We start from the raw sequence: 17,759 nt of genomic DNA, 5'->3' as shown, positions 1-17,759 counted from the left end.
AGACTCGAAGTACAGATTCTGTCATAATGACGAGGACATAATGCATTTTGTATTGGTACTGTTCGACAGTGAGCTTATTTTGACTACAGGTTCAGGGCTGGCTTTCCCATCACTATTATAAATCAGAAAATTCAACAGCATCAAAGAAAGTGGGAGATGCTAAGCTCTAAGGGCATATGTTTTTGACTAAGTCGACTAGAGTTCTATTGAACAATATTAATTAAAGCAAATATATTTTATTAGAACGGCACAATGTTCCAAATGCCATGGAATGTAAGCTAACAATGTTTTGTCCTTACATTGAGGGACATTTTTTTTTGATCCCCTGCTGATTTTTGTACGTTTGCCCACTGACAGACATTATCAGTCTATAATTTTAATGGTAGGTTTATTTGAACAGTGAGACAGAATAACAACAAAAAAATCCAGAAAAACGCATGTCAAAAATGTTATAAATTGATTTGCATTTTAATGAGGGAAATAAGTATTTGACCCCCTCTCAATCAGAAAGATTTCTGGCTCCCAGGTGTCTTTTATACAGGTAACGAGCTGAGATTAGGAGCATACTCTTAAAGGGAGTGCTCCTAATCTCAGCTTGTTACCTGTATAAATGACACCTGTCCACAGAAGCAATCAATCAATCAGATTCCAAACTCTCCACCATGGCCAAGACCAAAGAGCTCTCCAAGGATGTCAGGGACAAGATTCTAGACCTACACAAGGCTGGAATGGGCTACAAGACCATCGCCAAACAGCTTGGTGAGAAGGTGACAACAGTTGGTGCGATTATTGGCAAATGGAAGAAACACAAAATAACTGTCAATCTCCTTCGGCCTGGGGCTCCATGCAAGATCTCACTTCGTGGAGTTGCAATGATCATGAGAACGGTGAGGAATCAGCCCAGAACTACACGGGAGGATCTTGTCAATGATCTCAAGGCAGCTGGGACCATAGTCACCAAGAAAATAATTGGTAACACACTACGCCGTGAAGGACTGAAATCCTGCAGCGCCCGCAAGGTCCCCCTGCTCAAGAAAGCACATATACAGGCCCGTCTGAAGTTTGCCAATGAACATCTGAATGATTCAGAGGAGAACTGGGTGAAAGTGTTGTGGTCAGATGAGACCAAAATCGAGCTCTTTGGCATCAACTCAACTCGCCGTGTTTGGAGGAGGAGGAATGCTGCCTGTGACCCCAAGAACACCATCCCCACCGTCAAACATGGAGGTGGAAACATTATGCTTTGGGGTTATGCGATGGACGGCGCCATGTACCTTCAAATCTTGAGTGAGAACCTCCTTCCCTCAGCCAGGGCATTGAAAATGGGTCGTGGATGGGTATTCCAGCATGACAATGACCCAAAACACACGGCCAAGGCAACAAAGGAGTGGCTCAAGAAGAAGCACATTAAGGTCCTGGAGTGGCCTAGCCAGTCTCCAGACCTTAATCCCATAGAAAATCTGTGGAGGGAGCTGAAGGTTCGAATTGCCAAACGTCAGCCTCGAAACCTTAATGACTTGGAGAAGATCTGCAAAGAGGAGTGGGACAAAATCCCTCCTGAGATGTGTGCAAACCTGGTGGCCAACTACAAGAAACGTCTGACCTCTGTGATTGCCAACAAGGGTTTTGCCACAAGTACTAAGTAATGTTTTGCAGAGGGGTCAAATACTTATTTCCCTCATTAACATGCAAATCAATTTATAACATTTTTGACATGCATTTTTCTGGATTTTTGTTGTTTTCTGTCTCACTGTTCAAATAAACCTACCATTAAAATTATAGACTGATCATGTCTTTGTCAGTGGGCAAACGTACAAAATCAGCAGGGGATCAAATACTTTTTTTCCCTCACTGTTTATTTTTGTATTAGGCTACACCATGGCATTGCTGATAACTATCTTGTCCAAATGTTTTGTATTGTGTGTGTTTGTTTGTCTGAGTTTTGTTATGTACATTGTCCTCAGTTCTTATGGTTGTCTTGTCCTGTCATAAATTATTATTTTTTAATCTGTTAATTCCGGTATTAATTAGTCATTCTCCTTTCTCATTCTCGGAGTGGAAACTTTGTTTGCAGAGTTCACAACCTGCTACACTTGTGAGATTTGGTTTATTTCATAACCATCCATTTTGAGATTTGTCCATTTTTCTCATTGTCTTTTGTTTGGCGTGCTCCATATGAGCAATGAGCATGTCTGGTTTCTCTTTCCTGATAATGTTGAGGTAGTGCGTGCCTGAGCACTCATATAAGTACCTGGCCTGCTGCACAGGAAATGTAGGAAAGTTTTTTTTTTTTTTTTTACATCCATTGCAAATTATAATATATTAAAACTTCCTCACAGTAAGCTATTTGAAAAAGGTTTCAAACAATGAAGTATGTTTTCAAAATGCATACTGCCTCCAGCTCACATTGTAAAGTGGTGGGTGACGCAATAATAGGCTGTTGCCTGCACTTGAATGTTGAATTTTTTTGCTATTTTTAATCGTGCACCAAAACTGTTTTAAACATGTGATTTGCATTTAGATTTGTGGCGCACATGTTTTACTGTAGCAGCAACCAGCTGGGGAGCTGCAGCAGAAATCCCACTCAAAATAGGCTCTGTTTGATGTGCGCGTATGATAGTTGTTGGATAAATAAGATGCATGATTATTAACAAAAATACACAGGCCAATTTAATTGCACTAAATTATTCAAATTAACCTATAGACTGATAAGCATGACGGTGAAATGTATTTCCATCGACTGGTATTTCCATCAATGGCTTTAAACAGTGGAAGTGCATTTAAGAACGAGGACGGAAATATGGGCTGCAGAGAGCTTTGGAGATGGGTGTGTGAAAATACTGACCATGCAAAAGGTGTGGGTTGAAGCTAGATTATGCTGATACCTGACAGCTGTCCAAACCAGCGATCTTGTCTACTGTATGTAATCAGGAACTGCACTTCTATACACCACATTGAGTGGAGTCCTTACTTCTGCCTTTTAAGCAGAGGATAAAAACACATTCTCATTGCTCGTAGTGACCGAAGGACAGTGAGTTTCAAAGTTCAATTTGCACTAGCTTCCTGTTGAACGGTTCTCTAAAACAGGTGGAGAGAGAGAAGTAAAGTTTTTCAGAGGAGAGGATCATTTTGGGCTCCTTGGGAAAGTGGGCCACAAGTCCCTGCGGTGAGTGGTGCTATTCTGGGGCAGGCGCGGCGATGACGTGTAGCCGGCCCGGATTGAGAACAGACTCCATCGTCTGTCCGTATCCGAGAGGGGGGGCTGGGGAGCGGTGCTGATCGGAGAGATTCGCACGAGAGGGACCAGAGAGGCTGTAGGTCTGCCACTGCGCACCCAGCTACAAGACACCTTTGGCGGGGGAGAGATCTGTCATAAAGGCCCCTCCGGAGCAGTGAGTATGGCGCTGGGTCCACCTGCTTTAGGCTCTGGTTCTGTACAACTGCAGTGCTTTGCAATGCATCTCTCCTTACCTTCTAGATGTGTAGTGCTAGACGCATGTCAGGCTGAGCTCAGTGTTGGCTTGGTGAAGCGTAGAGAACTGGGGATAACTATTTTTCCTCCACTTTATTGGCGGCTGTTTGTGCCCAAAACCCAAGCAGCCCTGCAGTGAGAGGAGGCAGGCTGGGCTGCTATTTAAAGATCACATAACCAAGCCAGCTGCTCCCGTTTCCGCTCGCATCATAATTGAATCATCGCTAGTGGAGTGCGCCAGCCAGTGAGAGTGCACTCTACAAATGATTATACAGTAGTGACTCTAGCAACAACTAGTTTGTGATGCCTCCTGACCTGTGCTTTGTGATGCCTGGTCCTTGGTGACTGTGGAGGGGAGGAAGGAGGGATAGGTGTGTGTGTGTGGGGGGGGGGGTGCAGGCAACAGCAGGACTTAAATGTACCCTCAAATGAAGTGTTGTTGTGGGTTTAGTCTGTGTGGGTCGCCTCAGGTTGTTTGCTATGGCAAGATAATATTTTGTTTCAGTCGGAGCTGATCAGAATGAGTTATAAGACGACCACTGACTCTGAGTTCATCAGGATCGATTCAATTGGCTACTCACCACGGTGGAAATCATTACGGTCTCTAATTAGTCAGGACAATCACTGACCAAGGTGTGTGCCAGCTCTCGCACCCTCCTGCTTGACAGTCCGTTTGAGGTGTTTATGTGAGGTCAGGTGTTATCAGCTGTGGTCTGGACTGGAGACTGACGTGTTATGATGTGTCAAAGGCAATTGGAGTGTATATTTGGCATCGCTATGGTGGAAAGGTGAGTGATTGAAGTTTCTGGACTGTTTGACTTTGACACAGTGAGCCTTGTGGCGGTGCTGAAAAGCATTGATTGAGCGCAGCGATATCGCCCAGCAGTGAGACGGTTAAAAACTCAAAAGGGAACTAGGCCATTTACATCCCTTTTTCATGAGCACCATCCTGAGGGTGTGCTGTGAGCATGAGGAAGAGCGAGCGAGGGAGGGAGAGAACACATTTCTGTCTGTTTCAAATGACATTCAAAGGCTGAGCATAAAGATGAGGGCATGACGATATGTATAAGATCACAAACACACACACACACTTTTCTAAGATAGGGAAATGCTCGCCACTCTGCTCCAGATTCTGCTTGACTCACCAAGCAGTGGTACTGGGCGGGTCGGGAGTGTGAGAAACTTCATCTTCAACCACACTGACATCTGCTGCCTCTCAGCTCGCACCTTGTCTAGTAATTCAGTGTCAGTACTTGTCTTTCAGTACATTTTAGCCCAGGCTCTGAACTCAAGGAAAGGATGTGGCTTATCTGGTGTCACTGCCACTTGTTCGGTTTCATTCCTTTACCCTTTTAGCTTTCTTTTGTGATTGAAAAGCAAAGCTTTGTTCCCACGCTCATACAACAAGAGGAACTCATAAGGGGTGACGATGCTTCTGAAACAGAGCAATCAGTCATTAAATGGTAGCCTGATGATGGGGTGTGTGTGTGTGAGAGAGAGCAGTAGAACCCTGTGCATAGCTGTGTCCTAGACCGACTATTAGCCTAGGTAATGGCTGTGTGTGTGTTCATGTATTTATGATTGCGCGTGTGTAATAGAGCAGTAGAACCCTGTGCTTGTCTGTGTCCTGGACAGATTATTACCTCACGGCAGGGCATTGATTGGACGGTGTGTATTTATAGCTCTGGTCAATGGGGCCTCTCAGGACGACAGCCATCACATTGTCTAAACAGGCTTTTGCCCATGTAGTCTTTTTGCCCACTGTTCATTTAAAGAAAGACAATGTATAGGGATAGTATTTTTTGATCAGTCATGGAATAAAAGTGCTGAAAAAAAATTGGCTCCCTATAAAAAGAAGATTGAGAACAAGCTATGAAGTTTTGGTGCAGGTAAAGCAAACTAGCTCAAAAATTATATTGCGACATTGTCAAAATGATACGAGATATTGTATAATAACATCCCGATATGTAACTATCGTTTTTCTTCCCCCGCTATCACTAGTCTTCTGTCCCTGACATGCAAGAAATGGCATTTGATGGAATGTGTTAGGCTTGGGCGATATTCCGTTTATGAGTATTTCTATAAACTAGGGTACCAGTGAGGATTTCCTATGCAGGACAACTTGTTACAGCTGTTGATAAGTCATTGATAATAATCTGCCAAATGTTTTCATGTCATTTACATTAAGATATAAGGCGGGATCATAGCTATATTCAATAAAATGTACGAGTTGATTTAAAACGTGTTTTGGTGTCTTGACGGATTTGTCCAAAATCGTGTGATATAAAACAACTTTTCTGTCCTTGCATTTATGGCAGTGTAAGTTGTCGTTATATCATATATTAAGCATTAATCAGTTCAATTAGACATTGAACTTGAACCCTGTAAAGAATCCTGGATCTAGTTGTCGGACAGTTTTTTGCATAGAGATCTCAAAAATGCAGTGTAACTACGTAACATTTTGTGTCTCCTTATGTTACAGGGTGAAAACAGTTTTCATGAGCACACAAATCCAAAATGATGTATGAGACTTCAAAATTGAATGCTTCTAACCGAAAGAGTCACCTTACCTTGATACTTAAAACCTAAACCAATACTGTCATTAACGTGGTTCTTCAATAAGTATGCATAATACTTGATGGATGTGCATTTGGTATCAAGCTGATTGTGTCGAGGCACAGATCTGGTGAAGGGTACCAAATATATTTTTCAGCATTGAAGGTCCCCAGGAACACAGTGGCCTTCATCATTCTTAAATGGAAAAAGTTTGGAACCACCAAGACTCTTCCTAGAGCTGGCCGCCCGGCCAAACTGAGCAATCGGGGGGGGAAAAGGCCTTGGTCAGGGAGGTGACCAAGAACCTGATGGTCACTCTGACAGAGCTCCAGAGTTCCTCTGTGGAGATGGGAGAACCTTCCAGAAGGACAACCATCTCTGCAGCACTCTACCAATCAGGCCTTTATGGTAGAGTGGCCAGACGGAAGCCACTCCTCAGTAAAAGGCACATGACAGCCCGCTTGGAGTTTGTCAAAAGGCACCTAAAGACTCTGAGACCATGAGAAACAAGATTCTCTGGTCTGATGAATCCAAGACTGAACTCTTTGGCCTGAATGCCAAGCGTCATGTCTGGAGGAAACCTGGCACCATCCCTACGGTGAAGCTTGGTCCTTGCAGCATCATGCTGTGGGAATGTTTTTCTGCGGCAGGGACTGGGAGACTACTCAAGATCAAGGGAAAGAAGAATGGAGCAAAGTACAGAGAGATCCTTGATGAAAACCTGCTCCAGAGCGCTCAGGACCTCAGACTGGGGCGAAGGTTCACCTTCCAACAGGACAACGACTCTTAAGCACACAGCCAAGACAATGCAGGAGAGGCTTCGGGACAAGTCTCAATGTCCTTGAGTGGCCCGGAATTGAACCCGATTGAACATCTCTGGAGAGACCTGAAAATAGCTGTGCAGTGACGCTCCCCATCTAACCTGACAGAGCTTGAGAGGATCTGCAGAGAAGAATGGGGGAAAGTCCGCAAATACAGGTGTGCCAAACTTGTAGCGTCATACCCAAGAAGACTTGAGGCTGTAATGGCTGCCAAAGGTGCTTCGTCTTATCTCGATCGCCCACTGGAGTTTATATTTTTTATTCATTACCAGTATGAAAATGTATGCACTCACTTACTGTAAGTCGCTCTGGATAAGAGCGTCTGCTAAATGACTAAAATGTAAAATGTAAATGTAAATTAGACGCGCATTCGGTCCTTATATTACTGTAGCATAGGCTATGCTGCAGCAAATGTAAGCATACCTGTCACATGTAAAAAAAGTTACCATGATGAGATGATAGGTCTACATGCGTTGTGAACTGCACTCCATACCGAGATGGTCTGTCCCCACCATGAGCATTGATGATTGATTATGCAGAGAGCCGAGAGAAGGCCATAGAGTAGCCAGCTTTAGAAATCCCATATTAACAGTTCCATTTCACGTCATGCTATTGATATAAAACATTTATTATAATTTACCAGTTTCTCGCAGTTATTTATCCCGGGAAAAGGGAGTGGTTTTGGGTGGTAAATCTTGGTAACCGGGTTCCCGCCATTCAACCCTAACCTGCACCCACACTTTTTCACACATTTGCTCACTCAACCACCTCTCCCTTGACACTCCACCATCTCTCCCTTGACACACACGCACACACCTTTCCTGTGCTTGTCCTTCATTCGCCCTGAAAAAGTCCCTGTTACAGCAGATCTGCTCGAGTTGACGACACTAAAAATAAGTTTCAAACGTGCTCACGCTCTGTTCCCAAGGTTTAATATTGTCCCCCTGGCTACACCAGCTGGAGTCAGTGTGTGTATTTCAGTCTAGATGGACTGTAAATGAGCATGTCCTTTGGCTCTCTTTTCCAAAGTTAATATTTAGTTACCATACACCACAATATGTTCTTTGCCAATTGTTTTTATTAACTAGCTTATAATTTAGATTTGTATGTAAATCTGAAGAGGAAAAATGCCGTTTCCAAACAATCGTTAAGACAATGTGTGTTTGGGTGTCATAGCGATGCATTACCCTTCTCCTCACTCCAAATCCTCTAAATATTTAAGTGTTGTTTTATGTGGAATGTCACTTGAGTTTATCGATCCCCATTAAAACTGGTTAAATGCTCTCCCCTCCCAGCTGTGTGTGACTGACTGTGTGTTGTGCTGTCTCTGGACAGAGGGACCGAGCCGAGAGGGCATCTCCAGGGAGGCCTGAAACCTCTCCCCACAGAACTACCTACTGCTGCTGAAGACCACCACCTCCCAACACCAATGACCTTCTACAGTGTACATCTCTTCAGTTTTTACATAAATACTACTCATGAAAGTCAAAGTTGCCATTTTGCCATTTACCTCTGCAGGCTAATAAATAAAAATGTTGCGGTTTCTTTTTCAGGAAGCGTTGACTGTTGTGCCTCAGACCTTGTAATGGAAAATCGTGGTAAGTTTGGCTTCTTGTTCATTGTGGTTTGTGTAGTAGTGCAATATAGACCTGGGTGTGTTTATGGGGCAGTTTGTTTTTGCTGCTACTCGACGCACAGCAGACAGCTCAGTACTCTATGGCGCCCTCTGTAGGCTAGTGAGACAGGTTCCCTCCCTTTCTTGTTACTACCAGTCTGTGTTGAGCTTCAGTTCCGTCTGCCTGCTGAAGAGGCCTGGCCCAGTCTGTTTTCCAGGTCAGGCTGACAGGTTCCGGGCTCATGTGGATTGGCCCAGCTCTCTTTCTCGCCCTCTCTCTGGAAGCCTGCCCAGTTTGGAGGCTTTATGTGGGGCAGTGAGAAAAGGCCGTACAACTACAGATACCATCTTTAGAAGCAAAGAGAGAGAAAGGGAAGGGGGAAAGGGGAATACCTAGTCAGTTGTAAAACTGAAATGTGTCTTCCGCATTTAACCCAAACCCTCTGAATCAGAGAGGTGCGGAGGGCTGTCTTAATTGACATCCACTTCATCGGCACCTGGGGAACAGTGGGGTTAACTGTCTTGCTCAGGGCAGAACGACATACTTTTTTTTACTTTGTTGGCTCTGGGATTTGATCCAGCAACCTTTCGGATACTGGCCAAACTCTCCTATCCGAGAGAGACACAGCCCAAGACTGCAGATGAAGGGCAGAGACCTCATCTGTTCAAATCAGCAAATACTTTAGCTGTGCTTGATTGAGCTTGCCTGGCACAATGGAACCAATATGATAGTCCCCAAAGTGCAAACCTCGCCCACCTGTCACTCCAGACAGTATTAATCAAACGCTCAAAGTATTTGAAGGAAAACAACGATTTAAACCCAGGAGCCTGTTCATGATAGAACTTTCAGATAGGAATGTATCGTGAAGAACAGATATGATTGTCTGTCAGATCATGCCAGCTCTATTCACTCTATTTCTATCTGCGACGTCCAGAACGTTTCACATCACTGAATACACCCCAGGTCGGTTCAGTGCCCTGTGTTGACATGTTGCATGTGACCCCAGGTAGTGGGTTTAAACGTGCCCTTCATTCTAACCAAAACAGCCTGGCTGGCTAGCCTTCCTCCTCTTCTGCCGATCTCTCTCTCCACCCTCTCCTATGAGAAAGAGTTGTTTGTGTTGGTACCTTAACACTCCCTTCTTTCTCCCTCTGTCTCTGTATCTTGCCCAAACAGTTTGCGCCTCTCCTTGGCAAACACAAGTTTCAAAGGCATGCTAATCCCTTGGAGCCTGTTCAGATTTCGATAAGGAACCAGGCGCAGGGCAGACAGAAAATAGAAAACAGCAGCCAGCCAGCCAGCCAACCAGCCAGCGTTGTGTAGAGAGGGGCACACACAGAATGAAAATGAGAAGCGTTCCACCTCAAAAAGCACAACAAAGAGGATTTCGACACCCACCATTTCAGATTGTTCTGAAATCTTTTCTGATAAGATTAGCATTCCTGCAACATTATTTTGTTTAAATATAATTTGATCTCTGAGAAATTAAGCTGATTGATTGCACCCAAATTGGCCATTTTAAATTATAGGATTCATATAATATTCAATAAATATAGTACATAACATCCGATTTGTACCCCAACAAAAATCTTACAATGAGTAATATTCCAAAGAAATGGTCAAAAGCCACCCACGGACCCCCCCACACCCCCAAGCCAATCCGTATCAGTTTTGACAAGTATACTGAACAAAAATATAAACGCAACATGCAACAATTTCAATGATTTTACTGAGTTACAGTTCATATAAGGAAATCAGTCAATTGAAATAAATTAATTAGGCCCTAATCTAGGGATTTCACATGACTGGGCAGGGGTGCAGCCATGGGTGGGCCTGGGAGGCATATGCCCACCCACTTGGCAGCTAGGCCAAGCTAATCAGAATGAGTTTTTCCTCACAAAAGGGGAAAAAGACAGAAATACGCCTCAGTTTCATCAGCTGTCCAGGTGGCTGGTCTCAGACGATCCCGCAGGTAAAGAAGCCGGATGTGGAGGTCCTGGGCTGGCGTGGTTACATGTGGTCTGCGGTTTTGAGGCCGGTTGGACGTACTGACAAATTCTCTAAAATGACCTTGGAGGCGGCTTATTGTAGAGAAATTAACATTACATTCTCTGGCAACGGTTCTGGTGGACATTCCTGCAGTCAGAATGCCAATTGCATGCTCCCTCAAAATCTGTGGCATTGTGTTGTGTGACAAAACTGCACATTTTAGAGTGGCCTTTTATTGTCCCCAGCACAAGGTGCAACTGTGTAATGATCATGTTTTTTAATCAGCTTCTTGATATGCCACACCTGTCAGGGGGATGGATTATCTTGGCAAAGGCGAAATGCTCACTAACAAGGATGTACACAAATTTGAGAGAAATAAGCTTTTTGTGCGTATGGAACATTTCTGGGATCTTTTCTTTCAGCTCATGAAACATGGGACCAACACTTTACATGTTGCGTTTATATTTTTGTTCAGTATAGTATGGAGCTGCGGCTCGGAGTATTGTTTCTTCATATCCTATGAAATGCATTCTCATGCTAAAAAGTAAGCATTTGAAACAGTGGCCAGGTAAACATGGGTGTCATGGCTTGCTGAAATGACATGGAACGAACCAGTACCGTCTCTGTGAAGTAGATAGTTGTAGCTCTGTCATGAGTGCTGACTGGAAATGAATGTTAAGAAGGCTTTTGTGAAGCATACACAGCCATTTTGAATGGCTAGCCATTGCATTCATTTTTCACATTGACATTTGAGTCATTTAGCAGACACTCTTATCCAGAGAGACTTACAGGAGCAATTAGGGTTGTGCCTTGCTCAAGGGCATGTCAACAGATTTTTCACCAAGTCGGCTCGGGGATTCAAACCAGCAACCTTTCTGTTATTGGCCCAACGCTCTTAACTGCTAGGCTACCTGCCACCCCATTCCTATAATAATTGACCACCTCCGCAGTACAAGAGACGTCTCTGCTGCTGGAATGCTGTGTGGTCTCAGAGCAGACACTTCCTCCTCTCTATCTGAACTACATCTCCATTGATAGAGGGCACAGATAGAAATAGATCTCTCTCCCAAAGGACAAGCTAGTAGCTTTGTACCTGCTCTGGTTTTCCGGCTTTAAACAATTTAATTTCTATGTCGGAAGTGAGAGATAGAAGGTACTACTTTCTATATTTTTTTTTTCGTTTTTTCTCTCTCTGGCCCCACTGCCCATCCTTTCGGTTCTCTGTGAATACTCACACCTCTCAGCCCTACTGCTCATGCTGTACATCCATATGGTGGCTCCATAGAGACAGAATATGAATACCTCAGTGGGTGTCCTTATTTAACCTTTGACCTGGATCTGGCCACTGTCAGGTCACATGAGCAGTCAGAGCCCACCGCTGTTGAAGAAACTACTTTCGTTACTACTGGGCGGTTTTGGTCTATTAAGCTGCTGAGTGCCCCCTTCAAAGTGGAAAGGAGAACTGCGGTGGGCATATATGAAGGGCTAAAGCCCGAGAGGTTAGCCAGAGAATGTTGGTAAATTCTGTTGTGGTAAATCCCATCTTATCACTCACTCACTCTAAAATACAAACGCATATTTATACTCCACCAGTGCAGCTCAAAGCAATGATAGGCATCCGTCTGTGAATGCTGACCGGCCCAGAGAGCCAAGGAGGGAGGGTCAGTGAGAAAGGGAGAGGGAGGGGAGCACTTCAAGGGAGCAGGGAGGGTAGGTCTTATGGAGACCGAAAGAGGGAGGGAGATTGGGAGGAGTATATCGAAAGAGGTAGAGGGGAAAGAAAGTCGCACAGAGTTGCTGGCGAAGTAGACAGAGGTGTCCGGGAAAGAGGAGACCAGGGAACTTGGTTGAACAAGTTGTGGACCAGGTGTGCTCCTACTCTACCCAGCACAGAGTGCCTATTCCTGGGTAGAAAGAGCAAGAGAGGCCCCTCTGGGGCTGGATCATGGGACAGAGCCTTCCTCTGGAGACCTCAGCTCAGGACCAACACTAACACATCCACCGCAGCAGTGAGTTTCTAGCTTACTCACTCACTCATTCAGTCACTCACATACACATGCTCAATAATCAGTCTCACAAGTACACACACGCACATTTATAAATACACTCAAACACTTTCACTCACTTATAAAAATATCCTTAGTGTTGTTTTTCTAGTTTTTTTCAACATCTTACCTGCGCCGCTTGAGTGAAGGAGAGAGGGCAGAGGAGAGGCGGGGGCTGGAGATTGTGTAATCAACAATGTTGCACACTTTATCTCTCGCTCTCTTTTTACCACAGGGAATGCTAAAAATCACTGGGATCAGGTGGATGAATATCAGCTGTATGTGTGTGTGCACCCACATTACTGAGTGCAGGATACCCTTCTGACGTGCTATGTGCAAAACAAAAAGATTAGCCGCACAAACACATGCCTCACTGTTTGCGGCAGTAAACTGAGATATTGAAAGAAAAATCTGAGAGGTTACTGGAAATAGGATTGTCTGTCTGTGAATGTGTAGGGCGTTTTTATGTGCTTTTTCTGGAGCCATTCCATCCCCCTTTCCCTCAGTATTGTTGTGGCCTGTCATCCCACGGAGGTTAAGCCTATGAGGTTGGGTAGTCTTGCTGGGTTATTGTATAGAGATGAAGTATGGCAACCAGCGAGTAATCGGCCCTGGCATTTCTAACACACCGGACCATTTTTTTCCTGTAGGACCCCACACTGGACCAGTTATTAGCCAGTTATCAGTTACTGACCAAGTTAGACAGGCCCACTAGGCTAAAAATGGACCAGCCCATCTGGCATTTAAAATGCCAGATGGCCAGTCCGATCCTGTGTGTAGGTACAAGTACACAAAACCAGGTTTAGAAATAACTATATTTTCAACCGACAACTTTAGGGATTGGAATTACCTCTCTGTACCACCCACTAGTCAAAGCTTATCTAGGCTCCATTTCAAAACATGGAAGTTGACTAGTTTAGGGATGAGGAGGGAGGGGGTGGGCTTTCCTTGCGGAAGCAGACTCTTATGTAAATCAGGCTGCTCGAGGCAGCGGGCCTGCTGCTGAGGCCCTTAAAACAACACTATCTTCTCTCCACCACATGCTCACCTGACTGCTCCTGCTATGAGTCAATGAGTCATGGGGCTGAGGCTAAACCATAATTAGCTACAGTTTGTTACGTGAGATATGTGATAACTATGTTTCCATATTCAACGTTACAGCTTAGCTTATACAAAATGGCGCCATTGATTTTTCAACTAACCTGCTCTTGGCGATACTTTATTTTCTTGTTTCGGGTACAGGGTTATCTTATAAATGTCCGTGTCCAGTTGCTGGTGGTTCCACACAAAAAAAATACTTTAAACCATGTTTTGTATCAAGTGAGAAATGCCTCTTGCATGGGTGTAAATCTTTGTTTTGGTTGCACTGTGTGACTTGCTGTCATCTACTACTAGAAACGACTAGATCCTGCGAAGATGCTGGGAAATGCTACATGTGTGGTGGAGAAGAACCTTGTGCGGTACAAAACATGTATTTAATAGCTTTGAGTTTTTTTTGCAGTTTTTTGGCAAAACCATCTGCAACTGGACACTGACATTTATAATAAAATGTTCCCTAGTGACCACTACTCAGGCCTCTTTCTTTTTGTGGAGGGAGACTTGGTGTGAGGTAGTGATGTGCAGTTCGAAATATTTTTTTGAACAACTCTTTTTATTGACTCGATAGTGATGATTAGTTTTTCTGAGTGACTCGTTCATTTTTCGTCATTCTTTTGAACTGCTGGCCGCAATTAATTCTACAGCAGGATTAATTCTCCGGCTCCTGAGACGTGCTCCGACCAACAACTGTCTCATATACAGTGAGGGAAAAAAGTATTTGATCCCCTGCTGATTTTGTACGTTTACCCACTGACAAAGAAATTATCAGTCTATAATTTTAATGGTAGGTTTATTTGAACAGTGAGAGACAGAATAACAACAAAAAAATCCAGAAAAACACATGTCAAAAATGTTATAAATTGATTTGCATTTTAATGAGGGAAATAAGTATTTGACCCCCTCTCAATCAGAAAGATTTCTGGCTCCCAGGTGTCTTTTATACAGGTAACGAGCTGAGATTAGGAGCACACTCTTAAAGGGAGTGCTCCTAATCTCAGTTTGTTACCTGTATAAAAGACACCTGTCCACAGAAGCAATCAATCAATCAGATTCCAAACTCTCCACCATGGCCAAGACCAAAGAGCTCTCCAAGGATGTCAGGGACAAGATTGTAGACCTACACAAGGCTGGAATGGGCTACAAGACCATCGCCAAACAGCTTGGTGAGAAGGTGACAACAGTTGGTGCGATTGTTCGCAAATGGAAGAAACAAAAAATAACTGTCAATCTCCCTACAAGATCTCACCTCGTGGAGTTGCAATGATCATGAGAACGGTGAGGAATCAGCCCAAAACTACACAGGAGGATCTTGTCAATGATCTCAAGGCAGCTGGGACCATAGTCACCAAGAAAACAATTGGTAACACACTACGCCGTGAAGGACTGAAATCCTGCAGCGCCCGCAAGGTCCCCCTGCTCAAGAAAGCACATATACAGGGCCGTCTGAAGTTTGCCAATGAACATCTGAATGATTCAGAGGAGAACTGGGTGAAAGTGTTGTGGTCAGATGAGACCAAAATCGAGCTCTTTGGCATCAACTCAACTCGCCGTGTTTGGAGGAGGAATGCTGCCTATGACCCCAAGAACACCCTCCCCACCGTCAAACATGGAGGTGGAAACATTATGCTTTGGGGGTGTTTCTCTGCTAAGGGGACAGGACAACTTCACCGCATCAAAGGGACGATGGACAGGACCATGTACCGTCAAACATTGGGTGAGAACCTCCTTCCCTCAGCTAGGGCATTGAAAATGGGTCGTGGATGGGTATTCCAGCATGACAATGACCCAAAACAAACGGCCAAGGCAACAAAGGAGTGGCTCAAGAAGAAGCACATTATTTATTTATTTATATATATATATATTTTTTTTTTTAACCTTTTATTTAACTAGGCAAGTCAGTTAAGAACAAATTCTTATTTACAATGACGGCCTACACCGGCCAAACCCGGACGACGCTGGGCCAATTGTGCGCCGGCCTATGGGACTCCCAATCACGGCCGGTTGTGATACAGCCTGGAATCGAACCAGGGGGTCTATAGTGACGCCTCAAGCACTGAGATGCAGTGCCTTAGACCACTGCGCCACTCGGGAGCCCTTTTAATTAATTAATTAATTAATTAATTAATTAATTAATTAACATTAAGGTCCAGGAGTGGCCTAGCCAGTCTCCAGACCTTAATCCCATAGAAAATCTGTGGAGGGAGCTGAAGGTTCGAGGTGCCAAACGTCAGCCGCGAAACCTTAATGACTTGGAGAAGATATGCAAAGAGGAGTGGGGCAAAATCCCTCCTGAGATGTGTGCAAACGTAGTGGCCAACTACAAGAAACGTCTGACCTCTGTGATTGCCAACAAGGGTTTTGCCACCAAGTACGAAGTCATGTTTTGCAGAGGGGTCAAATACTTATTTCCCTCATTAAAATGCAAATCAATTTATAACATTTTTGCATGCGTTTTTTCTGGATTTTTTTGTTGTTATTCTGTCTCTCACTGTTCAAATAAACCTACCATTAAAATTATAGACTGATCATTTCTTTGTCAGTGGGTAAACGTACAAAATCAGCAGGGGATCAAATACTTTTTTCCCTCACTGTATGCGCACAGGCAGCATAGAGAAGAAAAATACATGTTTAGAACTGATAATTGATCGCATGGTGCAATTAATTGATTATTGAATGTTATGATGGGGACTGCTTTGTAGAACCAAAACACACACAGCCTCTGCTCAACAAACTCGAACTCGAGAACAAATCGTGTGAGGTGCTGCAGTTAGCAAACGATATTGTGCTTATCACCCTCACGGCAGTAAAGCAATGCATTCCGCCAAGAGTCGTTCACAATATAGTCCGGTTGCGGCCACAACTAGACCTCGTTTCAAATGTATCAATAAATAATATTGTTTGTATGCCTAGAAATCAACAAATGTACATTGTTTAAAGCACACTTTTACAAGTCTCAGTCACAAATGACCGCTCCAATAAGCAAACATCTTATGGTGAACGACATGTGAACAAGAAGCTTGTAGAATCATTACTTTTTCAAGTCTTCAGTTCATCGTTCGCCGGTAGGGGGTCCTACGTGCTCTGGGCATTACTGACTCAAATGAACGAAATTAGTCGATTTCATTATTTTGACCAAACGAGTCAAAGATCATAGTCAGTAAAAATAGCTGAACTTCCCATCACTAGTCTGAGGTGTGGAAGATGTTTGACAGCAGGTGTGGCTATTAGCATTGCTTTGAGGTCATCCCAGTCTGGCGGTTTCCACTAGATCGTAAAACCACAAAGTCAAAATTGGCTATATTGTAAAAATTCACAAAAAAATGATCTTAATTTAAGATTAGGCATAAGGTTGGGTTTAAAATCACATTTTAAGAAGAAAAATTTTAGAAATAGGTGGAACTTATGACATTGTGGCTGTGGTAACTGTTACAGGCTTTGATTTTCGTTTTCGAGGTTGGTTCTATTTAGGTGTGGACGCGCACTGATTGGAATTATCCTCATTGGTCAGGATGTGTTGCACCTGTCACCTCATTAGTCAGTTGTTAGTTTCAGGTGATATTTAAGAGCTACAGAGCCAACGCTTCAGTGGGCATCTCTTTTTATCTTGTCTCACCTGTTTGGTTTGTGCCACGTTTATTTGCACCTAAGTTGGTGTGGGTTTTCTTTTCTTTTAGTTTGTCTGCTATCAGGCAAATCTAGTAGGCGTCCATGATGGGTGTTTTAAGACCCTACTCAAGTTTGTTTGGCCAGCACCCAGTCAGTAGGCACCCCCATGGATGCCTTTTCAGAACCCATTTTAAAACCCCACCTGTTTTTGTTCTGGTTGTTTTTATTTATTTATTTTATTTCACCTTTATTTAACCAGGTAAGCCAGTTGAGAACAAGTTCACATTTACTACTGCGACCTGGCCAAGATAAAGCAAAGCAATGCGATAAAAACAACAACACAGAGTTACATATGGGGTAAAACAAAACATAAAGTCAAAAATACCACAGAAAATATATATACAGTGTGTGCAAATGAAGCAAATTATGGAGGTAAGGCAATAAATAGGCTATAGTGCAAAATAATTACAATTAGTATTAACACTGGAATGCTAGATGTGCAAGAGATTATGTGCAAATAGAGATACTGGGGTGCAAAAGAGCAAAATAAATAACA

The 17,759-nt window shown here is 43.6% G+C and overlaps 1 protein-coding gene across 1 annotated transcript in view; it reads left to right on the top strand.

The window, feature by feature from the left end:
- Positions 1-17,759, top strand: part of LOC121543508 (phosphatase and actin regulator 4B-like) — a 60,748-nt gene that overhangs the window by 22,316 nt on the left and 20,673 nt on the right. Inside the window, exons 2-3 of the mRNA XM_045208831.1 lie at positions 8,185-8,293; positions 8,403-8,447. Of these exons, the coding sequence (XP_045064766.1) occupies positions 8,435-8,447 (13 nt within the window). The 5' untranslated portion in view covers positions 8,185-8,293; positions 8,403-8,434. The remainder of the gene's footprint in view (positions 1-8,184; positions 8,294-8,402; positions 8,448-17,759) is intronic.

Source organism: Coregonus clupeaformis, chromosome 28, assembly GCF_020615455.1.
Source record: "Coregonus clupeaformis isolate EN_2021a chromosome 28, ASM2061545v1, whole genome shotgun sequence".
Classification (NCBI taxonomy): Eukaryota; Metazoa; Chordata; class Actinopteri; order Salmoniformes; family Salmonidae; genus Coregonus; species Coregonus clupeaformis.
This window is presented reverse-complemented; position numbering and strand designations above follow the sequence as displayed.